At 38.4% G+C, this 21,835-nt stretch overlaps 1 protein-coding gene across 10 annotated transcripts in view; it reads right to left on the bottom strand.

The window, feature by feature from the left end:
- Nucleotides 1–2,267: 2,267 nt before the first annotated feature.
- tnrc6c1 (trinucleotide repeat containing adaptor 6C1) overlaps nt 2,268–21,835 on the bottom strand; it is a 205,322-nt gene continuing 185,754 nt past the window's right edge. For 7 of the 10 annotated variants that reach the window (XM_078570920.1, XM_078570925.1, XM_078570919.1 and 4 more), the window contains 7 exons: nt 21,493–21,684; nt 19,059–19,208; nt 17,587–17,703; nt 10,195–10,395; nt 8,920–8,990; nt 7,335–7,474; nt 2,268–5,798 (listed from right to left, as the gene is read on the bottom strand). In XM_078570920.1, the coding sequence (XP_078427046.1) occupies nt 5,438–5,798; nt 7,335–7,474; nt 8,920–8,990; nt 10,195–10,395; nt 17,587–17,703; nt 19,059–19,208; nt 21,493–21,684 (1,232 nt within the window). In that variant the 3' untranslated portion in view covers nt 2,268–5,437. The remainder of the gene's footprint in view (nt 5,799–7,334; nt 7,475–8,919; nt 8,991–10,194; nt 10,396–17,586; nt 17,704–19,058; nt 19,209–21,492; nt 21,685–21,835) is intronic. The other 3 variants (XM_078570923.1, XM_078570924.1, XM_078570926.1) reach the window with 2 other exon arrangements.

Below are 21,835 nucleotides of genomic sequence, written 5' to 3'. Positions count from 1 at the left end.
GTTCCAGTACAGCTACAACACTGGCATCTACCTGGCTAAGTGGAAAATTGCCTGGTTATGTGCTGTACACAAAAAGCAGGACAAATCCAGCCCGGTCAATTACCGCCCGTCAGTCTACTCGATCATCCCTAAAGTGAAGGAAGGGACCATCAGCAGTGCTATCACGCGACATTGCTTAGCAATAACCTGCTCACTGATGTTCATTTTGGGTTCCGCCAGGGTCACTCAGCTTCTGACCTCAGTACAGCCTTGGTTCAAACATGGACAAAAGAGCTGAACTCCAGAGTGAGAGTGACTGTCCTTGACATCAAGGAAGCATGTGACTGAGTGTGGCATCAAGGAGTTGTAGCAAAACTGAAGTCAATGGGATTTGGAAGAAAACTCTCCACTGGTTGGAGTCATACCTAGCACAAACGAAGATGGTTGTGGTTGCTGGAAGTCAATCATCTCAGTTCCAGGTTATCATGACAAAACTCCTCAGGATAGTTTCCTAGGCCCAACCATCTTCAGCTGCTTCCTCAATGAACTTCCTTCTATCATAAGGTCAGAAGTGGGGATGTTCAACACCATTCGCAACTTCTCAGACTGAAGCAGTCCTTGTCGAAATGCAGCAAGACCTGGACAATATCCAGGCTTGGGTTGACAAGTGGCAAGTAACCTTCACACCACGCAAGTGCCAGGCAATGACCATCGCCAACAAGAGAGAATCTAACCATTACCCATTGACATTCAATGGCATTACCAACATTGAATTCCCCCACTATCAACATCCTGGGGTGTTACCATTGACCAGAAACTGGACTAGCCATATAAATACTGCAGCTACAAGAGCAGGTCAGGGGCAAGGAACTCACTTCCTGGCTTCCCAAAGCCTGCCCATCTACAAGTCACAAGTCAGGAGTGTGATGGAATACTCCCCACTTGCCTGAACGAGTGCAGTTCTAACAACACTCAAGAAGCTTGGCATGATCCAAGACAAAGCAGCCGCTAGATTGACACCCCTTCCACAAACATTCAATCCCTCCACCACCGAACAGTAGCAGCAGTGTGTACCATCTACAAGGTGCATTGTAGAAACTCACCAAGGCTCCTTTTCCATACCCACAACCACTATCATATGGAAGGACAAGGGCAGCAGACAGATGAGAACACCACCAACTGGAAGTTCCCCTCCAAGCCACTCACCATCCTGACTTGGAAATATATCACTGTTCCTTCACTGTCACTGGGTCAAAATTCTAGAACTCCCTCCCTAACAGCATTGTGGGCATACCTACATCACAGGGGCTGCAGCAATTGAAGGCGACAAACTCTTTACCACCTCAAGGACAATTAGGGGTGGGCAATAAATGCTGGCCAAATGCAGCGATGTCCACAGCCCGTAAATGAATAAAAAAAGAAACAGTTGAAATTTTCTTTCCTTTCATACTGTCTTTTAGCTTTTGATTCATGATTTTCTGCAGCATTTTTAAGCACATGCTTCTCATGGACTTTTCTGCCAAATTATTTTAAATCTGAATGAACTTTTCACTTTTCCAGTATAGCACACTTATGGTCTGGACATTGTGGTAATGATAGCAAAGCCACCAGTGTTCACCATCATCACAGCGACTATGCACATGCTCAGAAGAATGCAGAAATCCAGAAGTTGCTGTCAATGATTCTACACTTCTCTAGAGGGTGCAGTATTGAAGTATTCCCAGCCTGTAATCAACCATAATGAGAACTTCCATTATTCGTTATTCTTGCTGTAAAAACGCTTGAAAATGTTACACCTAGTTGAATGCTGTGTAACTGGTTTTTAAACAGCATGTTAATTTCATAATTACTGCTAAACACATTCAGTGATGCCCCCCCTCCAAAAGAAGCCAATTTTATAATAGTGGAATGACAAATTTAAAAATCTGTATTATATAAATCATCAATACGTACCTTGTCTGTTCTCATCTGATTGCATCAAGAACATTAAAATACATTTATTTCAAGTCCAAATAGTAGAATCTTATTTGACCAATAGGTCAAGATATTTGGGCTAAAAATATTTCTAACCTTAAAGTGCAACTCACAAAATACATGTTGAGTCGGTACTGTACTTATACTCAGCACTGCTAAGAGTCTATAGATAAGGATGAAGCTCCCATGCAAATCAGATAGTTGCCAGTTTTGTGTCTGAAAAAAACTCCTGCTGTGAAATCCAATGCTTAATTTATAGAAGTTAATAGCTAAAGTGCATCAAGTAAAAGCATATACCTTGGAGAAGAGACAAATGGAGGCATAATCTTTTATTCATTGTTGATTCAATAATACATACTGTACCAGCAAAAATGAAAATGTGTTTTAACATTACAATGTGAAAACTTGATTTGGATGAATATCTGCTGCACAAAGTATGCGCACACAATGTTTGCTACAATTTTTCAATGCTTGGGCTTGTCAGTTCTGTCCCTTACTCTGGTACAAAGAAACATTGGAAAGGGAGGAGAGTCCATTAAATTAAACAAATGGATCAAACTTGTTTACTTGTGGTGGTTAATCCAAATCAAGCTTTAACTTCAAATGCATTTAAACATCCAAATGTTTCACCTGAAAAATCCTTGTTTATTTAAATGTTTGTTTCTATTTTGCATTTAATGTGGCTAATTGTGCTTCGCTATCTCAACAAAGTAAAGCTTGGACAGTTTTTTAAAAACAAGTTCCACTTTTTAACAAAAACACAAATTCCTCTAAGTGCTGGAGGTGGCATTGACATTTGATATCTCACACCCACATTGAACACTTCCATTGGGCTCTGAAACTGTTTAAAAGTGAGCAACTTTGTTTGTCTTTCAGATTACACCAGTGCTTTGACATAACATTTCTGTGTCTGAGTTTGAATCCTAGTAGATTATATACAAAAGCCTGTCATTTATACAGTACAGCAATTTAATTCTTCAATACAATGTTAGAGGTGAGCAAACCTCCAAGATTCATTTGGCAGCCTAGGATAGTCAAATTTCACAACGTGTACTGAAACCTGAAACAAACTGCCACCATATGTTTATTTTCCAAAGAGGAGATGCAGACATAATTCTTCATTAAGACTTCCAATAGCAACTCAGGATTAGAAGTACAATTACTCTTCAAATCTGACTACACCAATTTGGAATGCTGGTGTCACTTTGTAATTACAAATTAAAATTATTTCATTTACTCACTGGGTTTTGTATAGGCAGCACTTGACGAGCAAGTGGGTGGATATAAATTGCCAACAAATATACACACACATTCACTGGTACCAGACCAGGTTGTCAAACTCATGGAATGGCTCACTGATTAATTTAATTAGGGAATCGCGTCAAAAGATATTAAACATACCATTATATATTTTGAAAAAAAACTTTTACAAACTTTCCTAGAATTGCTTTAAGAGGTTTGTTTCTGATGCAGTTTATTAAGTTTTCAACATTTAATGTTTCAGAGCCACTTTGACAAAGGAATATCTTTGTAGATCTGACTTCATCAGTCAGCTGAGTATATCCACTTAGTGCAATGCACCATGGCAATCTGCTTGTTTCATAGTAAACAATGAATATAGCAGGAAAGCAGCTTCACCACAATGTACTGAACCTTTTGGATCTGCTCAGTGCAAGTGGATAAAAATATCCTTCATTTCAAACAAATAATGCATTTATTGATCATGTTTAACCACTAGGGGTAAACTGTAATTGATAGTTCTCAAGAAGCCCAATAAGTTCGAGAAAGCAATCTTCTGTGCATATGTTTTACAATCACATTCTATGAGGAGAAAATGTTAAAAGCCACCAACTTTTTATAAAAAAAATTTTGGATTATCAACATTTGTAATTCAAAGGCAAAAATGAAATAAACAGACTTTCACTCCCTCTTTTCCCCACCCCCCCTAAATCTTTTAAAGTCAGGCTTTTTCTACGACTCAAGACTATTTTCGGCTTGGAATATACATAATGGCAATGAGATGTAAATACCTTCTGAGAAGAAACAAGTAAATACACTCTACTAAAACTCAGAAAAAAACAAAGTCTTGAACCCATTTGTGCATAGTTCATGATCCTCTTTAAACCAGCTTTTTTCTTGCCAACAACAGCTTGATAAAACCAATAAAAACCTATCCAAAGTTAATGCACAAGTTACCTGATCCAAGCAGGCTGGGACAAGGAGAGTTTATACAGTAACATACTTTATAGTATGTTAGTCAATTGTCTTTAACACAATCAAAAGCATTGATTTCTTTTTAAAACATAAAGCATTTCATAAAGCACTCTTCAAACATTGTTGTGTCCATTATTTGGTAAATAAGTAACTGCTACAGAATAAACAGGTATTTTCTTCTTTTCTTCAGTGCTAGAAGTTGGGTTAAAATACATGAAATGGCGTGGAGTAGCTCCCCAGAAAATTCAGGCCTTCCTGAGACATCATCCACTGTGTGCAAGAAAGTGAGCAAACATTTACGAAGGAAAAAATACACAACAATGGCCAAAAAAATACAACACTGTTCATTCCCAGAGTTCTGAAGTAGCACATCTTCATTCTGAAAATAGGTTTCGATGGAAGAGTAATTGTCCTTTTATCATCTTAATTTTCCTCTTTTTAAAGTTCTGAAAAGTTTGTAAACAGGAGGATACCAGACATAGGCACCTCCAAATCAGTCACAAAAATATCCAGTCCAAGTGCTTCCCATTGCCTGCTTGCAGGATGGGTCCACTCTATTGTGTAGCTATGGCCACAGTTCAACTAGAGCATTTTTTAAAATTTTTTTAAATTTTATACTCTGAAAGAAAACTGGTGCAATACTCCTGTAATAATTCTCTTGCATTAGTCCACAAAAAAGCCACTAAAGGTAGGTATACACATCATCTCCAGAGCACACACTGTTTAAGAGCGTCCTTGAGTAAACATTTACACATGAATTGCTGCTGGCCCCCTTTGTAAGATTAGCTGGAGGGGCTGCAGACACTCAGTGCAAAGTTAGAAGCTAATAATTCGACTGACAAGCAAATAAAAGCATATACTGTATAAAGAAACAAAAACACACTGATTTCATACACACTCACACACAGATGCACACATCTGCACCATCACACATACACACACAATAAACATTTTTTGTTTGAGCCTATTTGTGATGACAACATCTTGGAAGTGTAAATTAGACGGTTTTCACATTTCATTATTGGCCTGCTTGATTCAAGTATTTGTGTTGATATGTTTTTGGGATCAAATGAAATAATGAAAGCAAGGGTAATGTGCATACTAAACCCAGGCTCACAAAAGTAGATTTTCATGCCCCTCTCCCTCCCTCCCATTTCCCTGCCCACCCCTCCCTATCCAACCAAAAGAGGTTGTGGATCAAGGGTCAAAATGATGTCCAAAATTGAATTGTTTAGTGCTGATTGATAGCTCCACAAGATCATTGTTTTCCCTACATGGATTCTCCACTGAGAAGGTCACCAGGGAGCAAGGTGTTTATAGGCGTAGGGCTGCCAATTACTCTGGTGTCATCACTGTTAGGAGGCCCCCATAGGCTGCTGGAGTATTGAGGGACGCCACTCCATAGGAGATCATTGGCTCCTTTTCCACTCAGGCTTGTAGTATTCCAGTGAGCTAGGTCGTTGCGGACCAATCCGTGAGAGTTGGTACTTGACCCAAGTCGGCTTTGATTGGTTCCCGTGTTAGACTGCCAGCTAGAGGTCTGTGTCAGTGTTTGACCTTGTGCAAAGAAACGGTTAACTTCCTCGTCACTAGCAAACTCGGCGAGGATGGTAGTGTTTCCCAGAACGCACCTGGACAAAAGAAGGATTAAACATTAGAAATTAAGCTGAACTAAGTTTATTAACTGAAAAGCAGACTGTGACAAATGTGCACTTTGAATGGCATTATTAAAGATTTTTAATTTACTATAAGCAGGTTTTATATATATCCAATATGCTGTTAATTAATAAATATTTGGTATCCAAAGTAAAACCTTTAAAACAAACATACCAAGAACCATTGTACCCATTATGAAGCTTGAAGTGGAATTTGGAATGATAGCTTTGTATGTAAACATGTGCAAGTGTGTTTTGGTTTCTTTAAAATATACTTGTGCTGCTAACTTGTGACTTGCTTTCGAATGATAGTTTAAATATTGCTGTATCAAGTAAATTGATGCTTTTCTTGAGCATTGCAAATTTCAATTTAATGGTACTTGCAGATGTTAAATTCTTCTAAATTATATTATAGGCAAGAAAAAAGCTGGTTTAAAAAGGATGAACTATGCACAAATGGGTTCAAGACTATTTTTCCTGATTTATTGTAAAGTTTATCTACTTGCTTCTTCTCTGAAAGTATTTAGATCTCATTGCCATTATGTATATTTCAAGCCAAAATTAGTCTTGAATTGTAGAAAATGCCTGACTTTAAAAGATTTAGGTGGGATGGGGGAAAAGAGGGAGTGAAAGTCTGTGTTTATTTCATTTTTGCCTTTGAATTACAAATGCTGATTAATCCAAGATTTTTCTTTCAAAAAGGTTGGTGGCTTTAAACATTTTCTCCTCATAGAATATTTACATGTTTGTCCTCCAAGTATCTGTAATGACACCTCAGAAGCTTAAGGCACTTTTCAAATCTACTATTTTCTTAGTCTGCACATATATGTTTGCATAAGCCAGAGCCATTTAAAAAAAATCAATATGTTCCCTTAATTTGAAGATAAAATTCATAATTGAACTCAAAAACCGTTGTTTCTTGATTAGTTCCAGGTCTGGCATCTTCATTGGGATCAATGAATGGTGGTGGTGGAAATTCTAGATGTAGATTTCTCAGCTGTTTGGTTTGGGGGTATTTGAGATATAAGATCAGACGGTTTTCTGGCTCATCTAGACAGGGTAGGGGCAGTTTACAAATCGACGAACCAACGTCCAAGGTTCAGTGATAGTTTTGTGGAAAGATTTAATAAAGGGGCTGTTTGAGGGGTAGATTGTAAGTGGGCATTGCTGGAGAATGCTCAATGGAAACAGAGGGCTGAGGGGAAGTGGAGAGTTGACCACAAGCCAGGAGATGTAAATCCAAGGGCTGAGAGGTTGTGTATGGTGGCCACCAGTGGATCCAGTATACCAGAGGCAAGAAAAGGCAGAGGAGATTGACAAGTAAATTCACTAAATCAATGCTGATGGTGGGCTATAGAAATAGTCTGAGAATGTATATTCTTTCTTTATCTGTGAGGAAACCATAAAGGGGCTTGCGTCAATTCAATGAACTATAACAAGGGTTCCTGATCAACATCCAAGGAGGATTAAATTATGGTAAAATCTTAAGCTAAAATCACATAAGAAGCTTACATGTGCAGAGACTTCTGGGCCTTAGCTGCTTCTTCCTTGGAGCTGTAGCGAACCACAGCATTTCCTTGGGTCAGGTTCAGATGGAATGTGATCAATGGACCATGTTGCATGCATAAAGTCCGCAAAGTTGAACCATCGATCTATAGCAAGAGAGTGAACTGTCATTACTTGCAATATTTTCAATTCTTTATGCAGATTGTAAATGTCCGTAATTTTACAAGCATGTTTGGCACACATTACATTTACAGAAGATAATTTACTTACCTCATACGGTAATCATCCCTTAGCAAACCTGCAACATTGTGCCAATTAATTTTAATCTTTAGCTAAACTGAAACTGACTAACTAGTAAGACTCTTAATACCTAAAAACCTACACCCTGCAGAATCGGAGCGGATGGTTGGGTAACATTGTGGTGACTAATCACATCATTTGAATAAAAATGAGTCTACGCAATAAGCAATCTGTATTTCTGGTTCATGGGAAACAGAACACACTTGAAAATGGGAAACAAATGAATGTAGCTTAATTAAATGGAGCAACTGAAGACCTTGTCCAATGGCTACAGCAGTCTATGAAGCAGAAAAGCTCTTAATTGTGGAGGATGGGGAGATGGAGAGGGAAGAAAAAATGTGCATATTATGGGGGTTTATGGAAGCTGGGAGACCACGTGAAGCACTGTCAATACATTTCAATCTATTAGCCCATAATTTTATCAGAACTAAACTGAGCAAGCCTGAACTCCAATGCTGTATAAACAATTTTAAAGGATGAGTGATGCCATAGTGGATGCTGCATATTAATTTTTGAAGGAGCCATAAAAACCCACTGTACAACTAGATTATAACAGAAAGTGAACAAGGAGCTAGCTTTGTGTTTCTTTCTTCCTTTTAGTGGTGTTGGATGAGGCATAAATATTGGCCAGACACTGGTGAGAACTCGCCTGTTCTTCAAAATACTGCCTCCGGGTCATTTACATTCACCCGAAAGGACAGATGGGCTTTAGTTTAGCAGCATCTCCAACAGTGCAGCAGTCCCTCAGTAGGAGGATTAGCCTAGATTTTCTACTCTGGAGTGGGGATTGAACCCACAATTTTTTGACTCAGAGACAAGAGTGCTACACTGAGCCACTGCCATTAGGAGTAATGGAATAAAAAAAAACTCCATGACTGGAGCGGTGTCTCTTTTTAAATATTTTGTGTTCAAGTCGTATTTTGATTTTTCAATGTGTGTAATACATATTACCCAAAATGGATGAGCACCTATTTATTTCCTTCTAATATTGCAAAATTTCTAATTGCGAAAGCTATTAGACGTAACTGAAATCTCAGCCTAACCTTTAAAAACACAAGTTGAAATAGGTTTTCTCAGTAACTTGAAAATCCGATGACAGATTATAATGCTATATTGGATATCAATTAAATTCCACATATGTAAACCCACATTTTCAATTTGGGTGGATTTAATAGAAATTTTAGGTTTACTGATGGTCCAGCTCACTTGCAAACAATGGCATGGACAAGGTTGAGGTTGCTTCCACATTACAATTAAGGCAGGCTACTGTTTTCCTCAGTCCAATTGTTACCTGGGGTGTGAGGTTTCGGAGAACCAGCCAGCTATTGTTCCTTCCAGAGCTGTCAGTACTCCAAGCAGAATCTAAAATAAGCAAAATATCATGTTATATCCTACTCATTTATGTTCTGAAACTATAATAACTTGTTTGTATTTCACGTATCAGAATCATCCTTCTTGAAGACCAAATGCCCCTTGGATTTCCTTAGCATCCAATGATCTCATGGAGCAAGTTGGCACTTCATCTTAATATGAATGTGATTCTTTTTTCAGTTCCTTGTTCAATAGGCTAGCAAAGTAATCAAATATGGAACTGAAGTGCATGTACATCGCTACTGATGCTTACCAATTTAGCTGCATTGAAAATTCATTAAAGGTCTTGATCAATTCAATTTAATGTTAATACAGCATAATTAACCAATATAAAGAGAAAATGCTGGAAAAACTCAGCAGGTCTGACAGCATCTGTGGAGAGAGAAACAGAGTTAATGTTTCAAGTCCGTATGAAGAGGCTCTGAAGAGGTCAAACAGACTCGAGATGTTAACTGTTTCTCTCTCCACAGATGCTGTCAGGCCTGCTGAGTTTTTCCAGCATTTCCTCTTTTTATTTCAGGTTTCCAGTATCTGCAGTATTTTGCTTTTATCTTAGTAATAATTAATCAATATTTTTTATTCTATCATTGAGAGAAAACTAGAACTATTAAAAAAAACTGACACAGATAGGTTTGAATAAAAAAAGGCAGAATGCAAAAATAATTTAATTGTTAACATTTGGGAAATTCAGCTCCAAAGTTAACTTCCTTTGCTAACAGAGTTCTTAAGGATTTCCTTTTAACAACCTCGATTTAATTTGCTAAATCAGAAAGCTTAAGTTACCCACACTAAAGCAGAGAAATTAACAATTAAAGCAGGAAGAACTTTAAGAAAACTGGCAGGAGATGCATAACCCTAAATTTTCCTGAGTATATACTGGTAGCAGAACAGGTTCATTACTGTCAAGTGTGTACTAGGAAAGTTACCCAAATTACATTGTGGGATTTCCAATCCATCAAATATCTGACAATACAATTAGGGAATTCTCTGGCTGTGGATTTCCATTTCTTGTTTCAAAAGGTAATGCAATTAAACTTGACAGTCAATTCAGCCTAAACCATGATATCATTCATTATTATAAAAATTTTAGCATCCAAAAGTTTGTAAGTCACAATGCAGCAGCAATTTGAAAATTCAGATATTGGGCAAATTACAAATGTCTAAGCACAAAGCAATGCAATAAGTTACATCTTACTGGAGGAATAAGAGCTTGGCCAGCTTGAGATGAGTCCGAGTGAACTGACACCCCAGGAGGGTGATGGCTTGGTGTTTGTCAGGCCTGGTGGCGGCCTAGTGTTTTTGGATCCTAGCGGCACTTTCCACAATTCATGCGACAGTGATGGTTGAGTTTGAGCAATGGGTCCAGGTGACCAAGTGGATTTATCTGTCAGTTTAGCTGAAATACAGGAAAAATATATTCTGCTTTAGACTAAAAAGCATCAGTTTAAACAATTTCAATTTCAGGTACATCATCTCTTCAAAATATTGAGAGTTTTGCATTTGTAAACACTTTGCACTTATGTTAGAGCATCTTTACATTTACCCTTTGAGCACTGAAAGTCTTTTTCAATCTCAAAATATAAAGCTCCTCCAGAACTTGTACAAGCTTGGACTACATACATCTATTTGAGAATATGAAGTGCGTTTAACCACAGAACATATTCTAATACACATTGCAGAATGTTACTATAATCCAAAGTTTTAGAAAAGCTACTGCCCATTTATTGTGGCTTTTGTTGGTGATCAATTCACAGGCTAAACTCTCATTATTACTATTATTATTTACTGTACTCTTCTCCGCCGATGCTGCCAGACCTGCTGAGTTTTTCCAGGTATTTTTTATTTTTTGTTTTGGATTTCCAGCATCCGCAGTTTTTTGTTTTTATCTCATTATTACTAATAGAATGTATCACAGAAACAATGGAAAATTCAGAATAGTCCATCAACAATTTATCATCTTGAGTAATGTTCTGATGCGGGAGTGCTTAAATCATATGTTGTTGCATATATCAGGAAAATTTTGAGGAGTAAATTACAATTAGTGAGGCAGTTTTCAGATTTATTTGACTTTTCATTAAAAAATAGTCAATCAAAAACCTAGTAGAAGACAGGTTGGCACACAAGCAAAGACTCCATAGGCAAATCAGAAACATTCACCCAGCCTATGACAAGGGTCCATTCATCCAAGTTGTTCTCGTGTATGCGTTCTGTCTTAACAGAATTAACTCAGGTCACTCAAATCCAAATAGTCCAAAATGCAGATTTTCATACATAATTGACTAAAGAAGAATGGATTTTTTGCTGTACAATTTCTCCTAGCAAACCTTGGAGGAAAGCCAGTAAACTACAAGACATTTCATGTGCATATATAGACTTCTGCGACGAAGGACTCTTAAAAAACTATATTCACTGATTTCACCGAGCATTCTGAAAACCGCACAAGGCAATGACTGACAATGGAAAGTTGGTAACTGTATCCACTGAGCAGAGCTACTCAAAACTACATCTGAAAGCACAATGGAGCAGATTTAACACTGATTTTACACAATCAGGTACCCAGCAGGAAGCCTCATTGTTCACAAGTGCACATCAGGGACTCTCACGTACATTCTTGTGGGTGGAACATTGTAGACAGCATGGAGCCAAATCTCAAATAATTACTCCTGTGGTTGAAGCGACCAACCAAGTGCACAATTTCATAACTTTCCCTTTAAAATATAGCAACGATTTTAATGCCTTCCTTTCACAAACCAACAATTTGCTCTTCTGTGTTCCACACAACTTATTTCTCTGATGGAAAGTTCCACAAATTTTATCCATGAGCCCCAAAATCTAATTTAGTGCAACTCCAGAAGAATTTAGTCTCACGAGTTTTTCAATCTGAAAAAATGAAAATGCTTTAATTGTTTTTGCCTGGAGGCTGTTCCACATCCCTATAGTGAGAATATGCATGCATTTGAAAGAATGACAGCATATGCAAAATAAAGAGAGTGCATGTTTAAGAGAATGAGGGCACAAGAGAGCAACAGTTCACACGCAAGAGCATTCAAGAAGCACAAGATGGGAGGATTAGCGTTTGAGAGAAGAGAACGAGAGAGAGAGAGCCCAAGCCTGCAAGAAGACAACAGCAAGCATATAAGGGGGGAATGCATGATCTTAAACATCCATTGAGGAATATGAGGTTGGAAGGAAGTGGTATATGCAAGTGGAGAGCAAAGCACTAAGAAAGAGAAAAGGGAGAAGGGTTGCAGTGCATTCATTTTCCAAAGCAACTGCTTTTTTGTTTTGTGCAACAGTGGAAGGATTTGTTAATTGTTAAACTTCAGACAAAATAAAATTCAGCCAAAATGCCACCTGGAACCTCTGTAGCCATTTTCCATATGGGGCTCAGCTAGCATAAAATTCAGGCAGAAAAAATACCTATTAATTCCTTAAGCGCTTTTTCCCTATAAAGTATGTCTGTTTACCTCAGATACTTATGACACAGATCACAGAGTCAAAATGACGAGACTTGGTATTTGTGGTGTAGTGGTAATATCACTGGACTAGCAATCTAAAAGTCAAGGCTAATGCTCTGCGGCCATGGGCCCCAAATCCCACTGCGGCAGCTGGTGGAATTTAAATTCAATTAATAAATCTGGAATATAAAGCCAGTCTCAGCAATGGTGACCATGAAACTATCATTGATTGCTGGAAAAACCCATCTGGTTCACTAATATCCTTCTGCTTTCTTACCTGGTCTGGCCTACATGTGATTCCAGACCCATAGCAATGTGGTTCACTCTTAACTGCCCTCTGAAATGGCCTGGCAAGCCATTCAGTTTAAGGGCAATTGAGGATGGTTAACAAATGCTGGCCTTGCCAGTGACACTACATCCCATGAAGGAATAAAAAAAAATTCAGAGGAAAAACTAAAGTGATCCTCTGAGGCTGGAGTGGCTGAAGAGGTGAGCGGGAGCAGTATAGTCCTTCACTCATGGGTACAGTACCAAAAGAAGTTCAACAACTTCGTGAAGACAGGTAGGATGAATGACATGCATCTCCCCTGACAGGTTCCAAATCCCAGTGGACATCAGCCATGAACATTCAGCAGATGAGTAAGAGAAGGAACAGCCTGCCTCTGGCTCTGAATTTACAGGGGTGCATCAAGTAAAAGTAATAGGAAAAGGAAAAGAAAGATCTTACAGTTTCAGTGGGGAAAACACTTGGGTGTTTATTAGTGTGTTAATGTGTCAAAATTATTTTAGTTGCTTATGAGCCGTTAGTTAAATTTCAAGTCCCCATTGGCCAGCCTTATCCATTGTTGACACTTATTGCCAGACATCAGCCGTGAGGTATGATGTAAACGGTATGACAGGAGTAGAAAGTGAGCAGTGGGAGTCAGTGAAATGGAAGGATTATTGATTATTGGAAAGCTCTCTTGGGAGAGAAGAGAAAATCAGTGGGTTCAGCATTGACGATCCACATGGCTGAATAGCCTCAGGTTAACTGAACCTTGCATGGATTAGGCCACCGGGACATCTCAGACAGCTGATGTGCAGCTGCAGGAACCCTGGGTCACACCAGGTTCCACCTCCTGCAGAGTGATCATCACCTTCCTCCTCTTGCAACTTCAGTCCTCTCTGCTGAACCAATATTGTGCAGGGCACAGCACACCACTATCATTCGGAATATCCTTGTTGGAGTACACAGAAAGGACGCCCCAGATATGTCCAGGCACTTGAATCGCATCTTCAGCAGCCCAATGGCTTGCTCAATGACTGCTTATGTGTTAATGTGACTTCTGCTATACCTTTCCTCAGCATCAATGGTTGGGCTCCTCAGCCAATTCTTCGAGAGTATCCCTAATCTCCAAGTAACCAGCCACTGTATTTGCTTGGAGCTTGGAAGAACCGTGAGAGAATTGAATAAAGTAGAATGAAGGGATCCCAAATATCTTGCACAAACATGCATAATTACTTTCTGGAAGTTACATAGCAGCTGAACATTTATGGAGTGGAATTCCTTCTGTTCGATGGCTATTCCTGGTTGATCTGAGGGCATGCTGATTGCCACATGGCTTACTAGACTTATGGGAATCCAGCCTTTGTGGCAAATCTAAGGGTCTTCTCTTCTGACTGGCCCCATCAGTTTGCTAAGTAGGCATGGCAAAGATGGCATCGGTCACCTCAGAGTTGCACTTGTGTGCAGCAGATTGTGAAATCCTACATGTCACTGGCAGATCGCTGGATGAAACTAGAAACAAAGAAATTCGGGGCTGTGGTAACCTTGATAGCCACTGGTAGTGCATGCCTGCCTGGTTCATTGGGCAGGTCCTTTCCCATGAGGCTGCAGATGTCAGCAACAACCTGCTGAAAAAGAGCCTCCTCAGGTACTATTGCTTAGTCATGTCCAAAAAGCTGACCTTATGTGTATACCCTGTGTTGGGGATATCCTTGTGAGCTGGAGCTCTGTGTACATCCACTGTGCCCTGTGGAGCAGCAATTGCTGAGAGGAAGGCAGGTGCTGCTATTTTTGCTGCTTCCCTTGTTTTCATGGTATTGCTCCTGCTGCTCGTGCCTCATCAGAGGTCCAAGGTAGAGATGCGTAAGTTGGTCCCATGCCACTGTGAAGGCTGGCAGTTGGGAAGACAGATTAAAGTTTAAAAAAAAAAGCCCAAGGTAGCAGAAATTACCTCTAAAGTAGTGAAATCACATTCTCAGAACAAGTCCTGTGAGCAAAAGTCTTTCACTTAGGCAAGAAACATCTGTTCTGATTCAGCATTTAAAGGTTTTTCAGGCTGCCAATTTCATAAGTCCCATCAATTCTCCATTGTGCTCTCATTTTGTTAACCCTGGTGAGTTTCAGACAGTTTGGGAAACCTGTGCACTGGCAGTTAAAGCAAGAATGCAGGGTTATATCTTCAGGCAATTGTCTTTCTACGCATTTAAAATCGTTGACCTACCTGTCCATTGGGGATTTCCAGCATGCCTTGAAATGCGCACTGGTCAAATTGGGAAGTTGGCAGGTTCACATCAGGTTCCTGACATGCCAGTGCTCTTGCCTTCTTTAACCCCTACTGCAATTAAACCCATACCCCACCCTCCATACTTACAGAATTAAATTGTACCCCACAATCTCTGCATCAATAGCCATGCTTATTAAATCATGCCATCCTTCAATAGCCTTTACATTGAATCTACAGCACAAAAAGAGGGCCCAACTGGTATATACCAACGTTTACATTCCATATCAGCCTCTTCCCATCCTAATCCTTCATTTCCAACTTATTTCCATATCTCTCCATTTCTTTCACCCTTATGTCTGTATCAATGCTAAGTCCTTCAACCGCTCCCTGTTGCAGTGAGCTCCACATTCTCACCAATTTCTGTGTAAAGAAATTGCTCCCAAAATTTTTATTTGATTGGTTAGTATCTATCTCATATTTATGCCCTTGGCTCACGCACAAGAAGAAACAGCTTCTGTAAATCTACACGCAGTCAAAACTTCAAAATTTTTAAAGGACTCTATATCATATTTCTTCTTAATCTTCTCCAGCCTACTTAATCTTTGTTCTTCAGTTAAAATCCTGAATCTAAGTCCCTTTTGTTGATGATATGTCAACATGTGAAAGCAATCTTTCAATATTTAACATCTCATTTATAATTTTATAAATTTTCTTTTATAATTTTCAAAGCCTCTATGAGATTCTACCCAACTCCAACCTTAAGTAGCTAATAAAAATTGTTCAGATGTTTGGAGCCTTTCTTCATATCTATAAACTCTCAATAAGAAATGCTCGTGACTCTTCACTGTAGTCTTTCCATGGCTCAAATACTCTGCCACTAATGGGGTGACCAGACTTGGACACAAGATGCCAATTGTGGTTTAACAGATAACTTGCACAAATTTAATATAATTTCTGCACTTTTATATTCATGCCATTTTGCTGTTTCTTCCGGACTTCCACCTTTAACAATTTATCTATCTGAATGTCAAAATCTCTTTCTCTGGTGTTAAGAGTCTTAACATTTAGGGTATACTTGCTTTCATTGTTCTTTTTCTCTGGATTGAATTGCTTCTGCTGTTGCAGCATGTTTGCATTTACATTTTTCTATTCTCCATCTTAAAGGATAATACCTCTTTAGATTTCTCTTGATTATCCACGATTTGTCTTTCCGTTGTTCTTCTTTATTGGTCCAAAAATAATTTTACAAATACTGTCAATGCAGTTAACAACTAGCCTATGCCTGCTAGGAACTAGGCTGAGATTCAGAAAGAAGTGAGACTTTCAATACAGCATCACTGGCTGGATTTAAACCAAGAGGTGTAAACATAACATTAATTCCCTATACCATTTAATTCTCCCTCTGTTCTGTTCTATTCCTTGAATGAAAAAGACAGAACAGTGTGTAACAACAAAAGGTATTAACCAATCTTGTATCAGTAAAAAATTAGCCAATGGGCAGTTATTTTTCAACATTCAGATCAAGATATATGGCAGTCACATGTGAAACAAAAAGCTTTGCAGGTCAAAATAAAAGTACATTAATTTGTCTTATCCTCAGCAAGGCTGAAGAAAGCATGGAGCAGAGACGCTGTCCTCCAGGGACAGAAAGGAAATTGGAAGAGACAAATCTGCGCCGCTCTTATGAATTGATCAATGGACGAGTAGAATGGACAAAGGCCTAAAAGCAAGTCACCAGCTCTACGATTTGGAAAAATTAGTTTCAAACGTTACTAAGTACCACAAACCAATGAAAAAAATGAGAACATTGTGTTTCAACATATAACTTCAGTAGCATTTATACAGCTTACAAATAGAAAGCAAATCTTTGAACATTAGAACTTAAGACAGTTTATAGATTTTGCCACTGGATTCAAGTGTTTCAAGATGGTCAGATCTAAACTGAGTAGGTTTCTAACCCTGGAATGAAAATAAATTTCCTTTTATGAATGTGAAAAATGGTAAAATGACATTTTTATGTAATTAATGAATTGAATAAAAAGGCTGTTTGCAAATTTGGTAGCTATGATTAGTCTCTGCAAATATTTACCTACAATTCTGTAAGTGAGCATATAGAACCAAATAGGTTTACAAGTACAAACTGGAGTACTTAATTGCAATCAGATGAGTTTGTTCTTACTATTTAGCTTTACATATGAAAAAAGGTCACTTTCACTAAGATGCCAGAGGGTCTGTTGAACCATACTCAGGCATCAATCATTCTGGAGTGGAAAGGGAAAAATGTTCACACATTCAATGGGAGGAAGGAAGTTCTCAAATATGTTTGACAAGTGCCAAGGCATTCGTGCCGAATTAAATCATAGCAGTAACATACAAGTATTTAGATAAATTGGAATTTTTTGATGCTCTACACTGGCCCTGTTCACATGAAGTACGAGGAATATTTTTAAAGAATTCGCAAAAAGGAAAATGTGTGCTTGCTGTCGTTTTAAATTCTGCCAGGCATTTTAAAGGCCCACTTTCTACACAAAGCAGCACACCAATCTGTGCTTTTTAAAGCCATTTTAAGACTGTTACAATCCTGCACATTCTTATGAAGAGGTTCAGTATGGTCAGCAATGGAAGCAAAAGGACCCCTACCTGCAGTATTAGGTGCAGATGTAGAGCTGCTGAAAGAGCTAGTATAGCCAGAGGCACTGAAGGACCAGGCACTAGATGAAGGCAGCGTGGCGTTCTGAGATGATGTTGGGGATGACCCTGTATAAACAGCAAAAAAGCAACTAAGGAAATGGAAAATGACTTAAATTAAATCCTAAAATGATTACCATTTGTTGTATTTTGTAGTGAAAAGCTTGAGAAAAACAAAGGAATGGAAAAGGATGACTTTCAATGATCACATATTATTGTTTAAATTCAATTCTCTCAAATACCAGGAATGGAGTGTTTTCAGGATGTATGGATTCAGCCACATCTTTCTCATGTTTGTGAAAATGCAAAATAGTTTCATAAAATACTCAATCCATTCTATTTGTCTAAACTGCAACTAAAAATTTGCCATGGGCCCTGCCTGCCTGACACAAGCTTACGTAAAAACAAAGTATTCCAGTTTGTAGAAAATGCTCTCTACTCTTCTTCACTCAACTAGGGAGTTACTGACATTTACTCTTTAAAATGCTGTATAGATCAAAATAAAAAAGTGCACAAAAAAGGCAAGAGTAGGAAGGCCAACACAAGACATGATTACCACATGAAAATAATACAAAACTGAGCAAAGAAGGAGGTAGAACAGCACAAGAAATAGTCAAGATAGGAAGACTAATACTGTGCGCAAGGGACCAGAACCATATTGTATTATCTTTGGAGACCATGTGTTTATGTATTCCAGCAACATAAATGATTTTATGTGCTTTTTGAGATGACCCATGTGATTTTGCAGAAGAAAAAACTATGTTTTATACTGGGGAGGTGGCCTCTTTAAGAACCAAGTTCTTTGGGAGATGATTTCCGTTAAATCATCTTGCTTCAGGTCATTGATCGTGACTGAGTGGCCTGGGAAACAGACAATTGAAAAAGGGCCAACAAGAGGTTAATTATGGACTGAGGGGAGTATGTGTGTGTATAAGGGGGACATGGGGGGGGAGGGGGTGGGGGATTGTGCGGAGGGAGGGGGTGTCGGAGAGAGAGAGAGGGAGAGAGAGAGAGAGAGGGGGATTCGGAGAGAGAAAGAGGGAGGGTCGGAGAGGGAGGGGGGACGGAGACGGAGGGAGGAGCATTTAGTTGCAAAACTCCAGATTTTAAGACCATTGAACCCAGGAACGATTTGACTGCGGTAATGCAAGTGCATTTACAAACGAGGACTGGATTAATTTTAGTTTCCAAACCTGGTCTAATAAAATTGTCGAATAAAAGACTCAAGTTTCAAATGTAAGCTTAAATTTAAGAAAAAGTGACTTTTTGATATAGAGGACGTTGTGCACTTTATAGACATCTTTCCCTATAAATAGAACGTGTTACAAATTTTCCTTAAGGAATCCAAAAAATACTTTCCTTGTGCAAATTTTAATTTGCATATTCTACTTTGCATACCATACTTCAGTCCTATTCTGTCTTACCTCCACTCCTGTCCCTGAGCAGGTAGCGATCCACATCCCGGATAGTAGTATTAATTGAAGGTCCACTGGGGACACTTCCAGGTGTAACATTAGGATCAGTCTCAGGGTCAATGTTCTGTAGTCCTTTCCATGGCTCCCCAGGACGAAACTCTTTAGTAGTTAGGAAGTAGGCAGTAGAACAGTAAATCACTATTAGTAGTTTAGTAGCCACACATGTTAAAACTACTATTTAATTAGAGAGAAGTTTTGTCTAAAGTTTAAAAAATGAAATGCTACACTAATAAAATTGATTTTGCAATCTAATATTTTGGTTTTTTTTATTCCCACACTTCTTAAAGGCATTGGCTCCTTGCTGGGATATGGTCAGCTGCCAGTTGTCCTTCAGCACCTCAACCCAAGCGACTAATGTTTACATGAGCATTAACAGACCATTCAAACCTAAAGGGCATCATAGCCAAGTCTGATTCTGTCCTCCCCTAATGTCCATGAAACAAATTACAACCAGCAGGAATTGCTGGATAATGAGGAGAAAAAATTCACCTGTTGATTCGCCACTCCTTGAGCACTGAAGCCAAATGCCAGCCCAGCCGAGATCAACTAACTCAATAAAGACCGGAATGGAACCTGCAACCGTTCTAGTTTGTATTACTCAGCTGTTCACAAGATTACTAAGCAATCTATTAATTAAGCTGAGTGTGTAGCCCAATAATCACATTTTAAAATACCAAGTAATGTAGTTCCAACTAGAAATGCTTGGAAAATAAGGTTTATATAGTGATTTATTTTAATAAGGCTATAAAATTATTCTTTCCCAATTTTAAACATGACAAGGAAGTTAAAATGAAAACTGTTACTGAACAATTGTCTAGCATATATTTGATATCATAGTCCATTTTTCTGATATTATGGATTCAAAATTTCTGACAGCTACTGTCCTATTAGTACTGTCTTTTGTGTGGGATATTGGTATAATCTTATTGGACAAGAAGATTTTGAACTTTTAAACTTAGTTACTGGAATGCATTATCAATCTTTGTTGTTTTAATATTTAGCAATGAAATGTCTCATCCAGGAATAAGTTGTGAAGCATTACTGCAAAATAAAAGGCCAGTCACACATTCCTAATTTTGTTATTTGACACCACAATGTCTTTTCCCAAACAGTTCTGCATGTAATTAAAATACTGCATGGTCGCAGTGGAGTTTTCATTTTTACACATGTAAAAGAAACGATAACTTGAGAACACCTTTCAAGTTAGAAGGAAGTATGCCATTGCTGGCACCCTTTAATGGCCCTCTATATGATAGAAGCAATGTTTAACTACTGCAGTCATTAATAATGCTAACTATTGCAGGTACACACAGCGTACTGTTTTTGAAAATAAATCAGTCTTTTTAACTATCATATTGGAGATTAAATTATACAAATGGTTGCATTTCAAAATTACGCTCAATCACAGTGGCCTTTTGAAGTAGTAATACCATCCTTAGGAGCGCAGCATTTGTTAGGTGGTAAAGTACCACACTTCATGTATCAAATTTACTTGTAGATTTCTGTTAATGCATCAGTAAACTTTGGTATTCAAAATGATAGTAAATTCCATACTGCAAGACTGGAAAAGCTATATATTAGTATTCCTTTTGAAAAGTTGATTAGAAGAAAATTTTCTAGGCCAAAACTGCATAGGAAATAATAAAATGGGGCTTTCAGACAAAATGTATTTCATAAGGTCACTTCATTCAAAAAAGTCAATCCAAAGTTGGTATTAAATTTACCAGGCTAGTGCATAAAATAACATTGCTTCACACATGCTTACCACACACTTTGGTTCAGTTTCCTCAAACTTATAATGTCACAATACATGTGCTTCAACAGGTGCAATGGAATGTTAACTTACTGAGAAAAATGAAGCATCAATTAGGTGTGTGGAAAACATAACCTGGTTGTGCACATTATACCTAGCTTGCTCTTTGTGGAAATACGCCCCAACATATGCCTGGATTCATATCAGTAGGTAGGTTCAGGATTTTTTTTTTAAAAAACACATGAGATTGTTATGATGTGATGGCATGCACTGGAATCTAGGAGAGAACATCAGCTGTTAAGACCAGAGCTAGAATGTTAGACTATCACTGAACCAACTTTCTCTAATATAGTGCAGCTGTCTTCAGAATTCCATTCAAAAATTCTTGTTATGCATTTAAGCTCCTACGGCACTGATTAATCCCAAAGATATTAAAGGGGTCCAATTGACTGATATTTTTCACTTATATTATTAGGTACTATGTGCACTAAATTAGCAAATCTTCTTTTACACAGTTGGCAGCTGTTATCAATTTACTAATCTCTCTCCAATGTGTAATAAATATACAGGTCTCAGTTAAACACAACATTCTTAACACCTATTTTCTTTTTGCCAGTCTTTGGGGTTTACCTGGTGGCCAGTTAATGTTGGAGCCATTTGAGATCTTATCGGCAGGGGATTTGGCACGTGTCCAGCTATCACTGACTGGTACCGGTGGACTGGCTGGTGACTCACTGCTGGTTATCAGATCATATGGACTGTAGGAGTCCTCAAGGGAGGGCTTGCTTGTTGGACCAATATTGAGACCTCCAGGGATAGCACCTGAATATGCGTCAAGTGGGACAGAAAGGCAAGGTCATGGATATAAAAACATTTTGCTATGGACCTGACTCTGAATCTCAACAGTAGCTAAATTAGACCCAGTTAGTTTATTAAAAGCTGATGTAATTCAGAATGAGACTTTGATGATCTA

The sequence above is a fragment of the Cetorhinus maximus genome, chromosome 24, assembly GCF_964194155.1.
Source record: "Cetorhinus maximus chromosome 24, sCetMax3.hap1.1, whole genome shotgun sequence".
NCBI lineage: Eukaryota > Metazoa > Chordata > Chondrichthyes > Lamniformes > Cetorhinidae > Cetorhinus > Cetorhinus maximus.
This window is presented reverse-complemented; position numbering and strand designations above follow the sequence as displayed.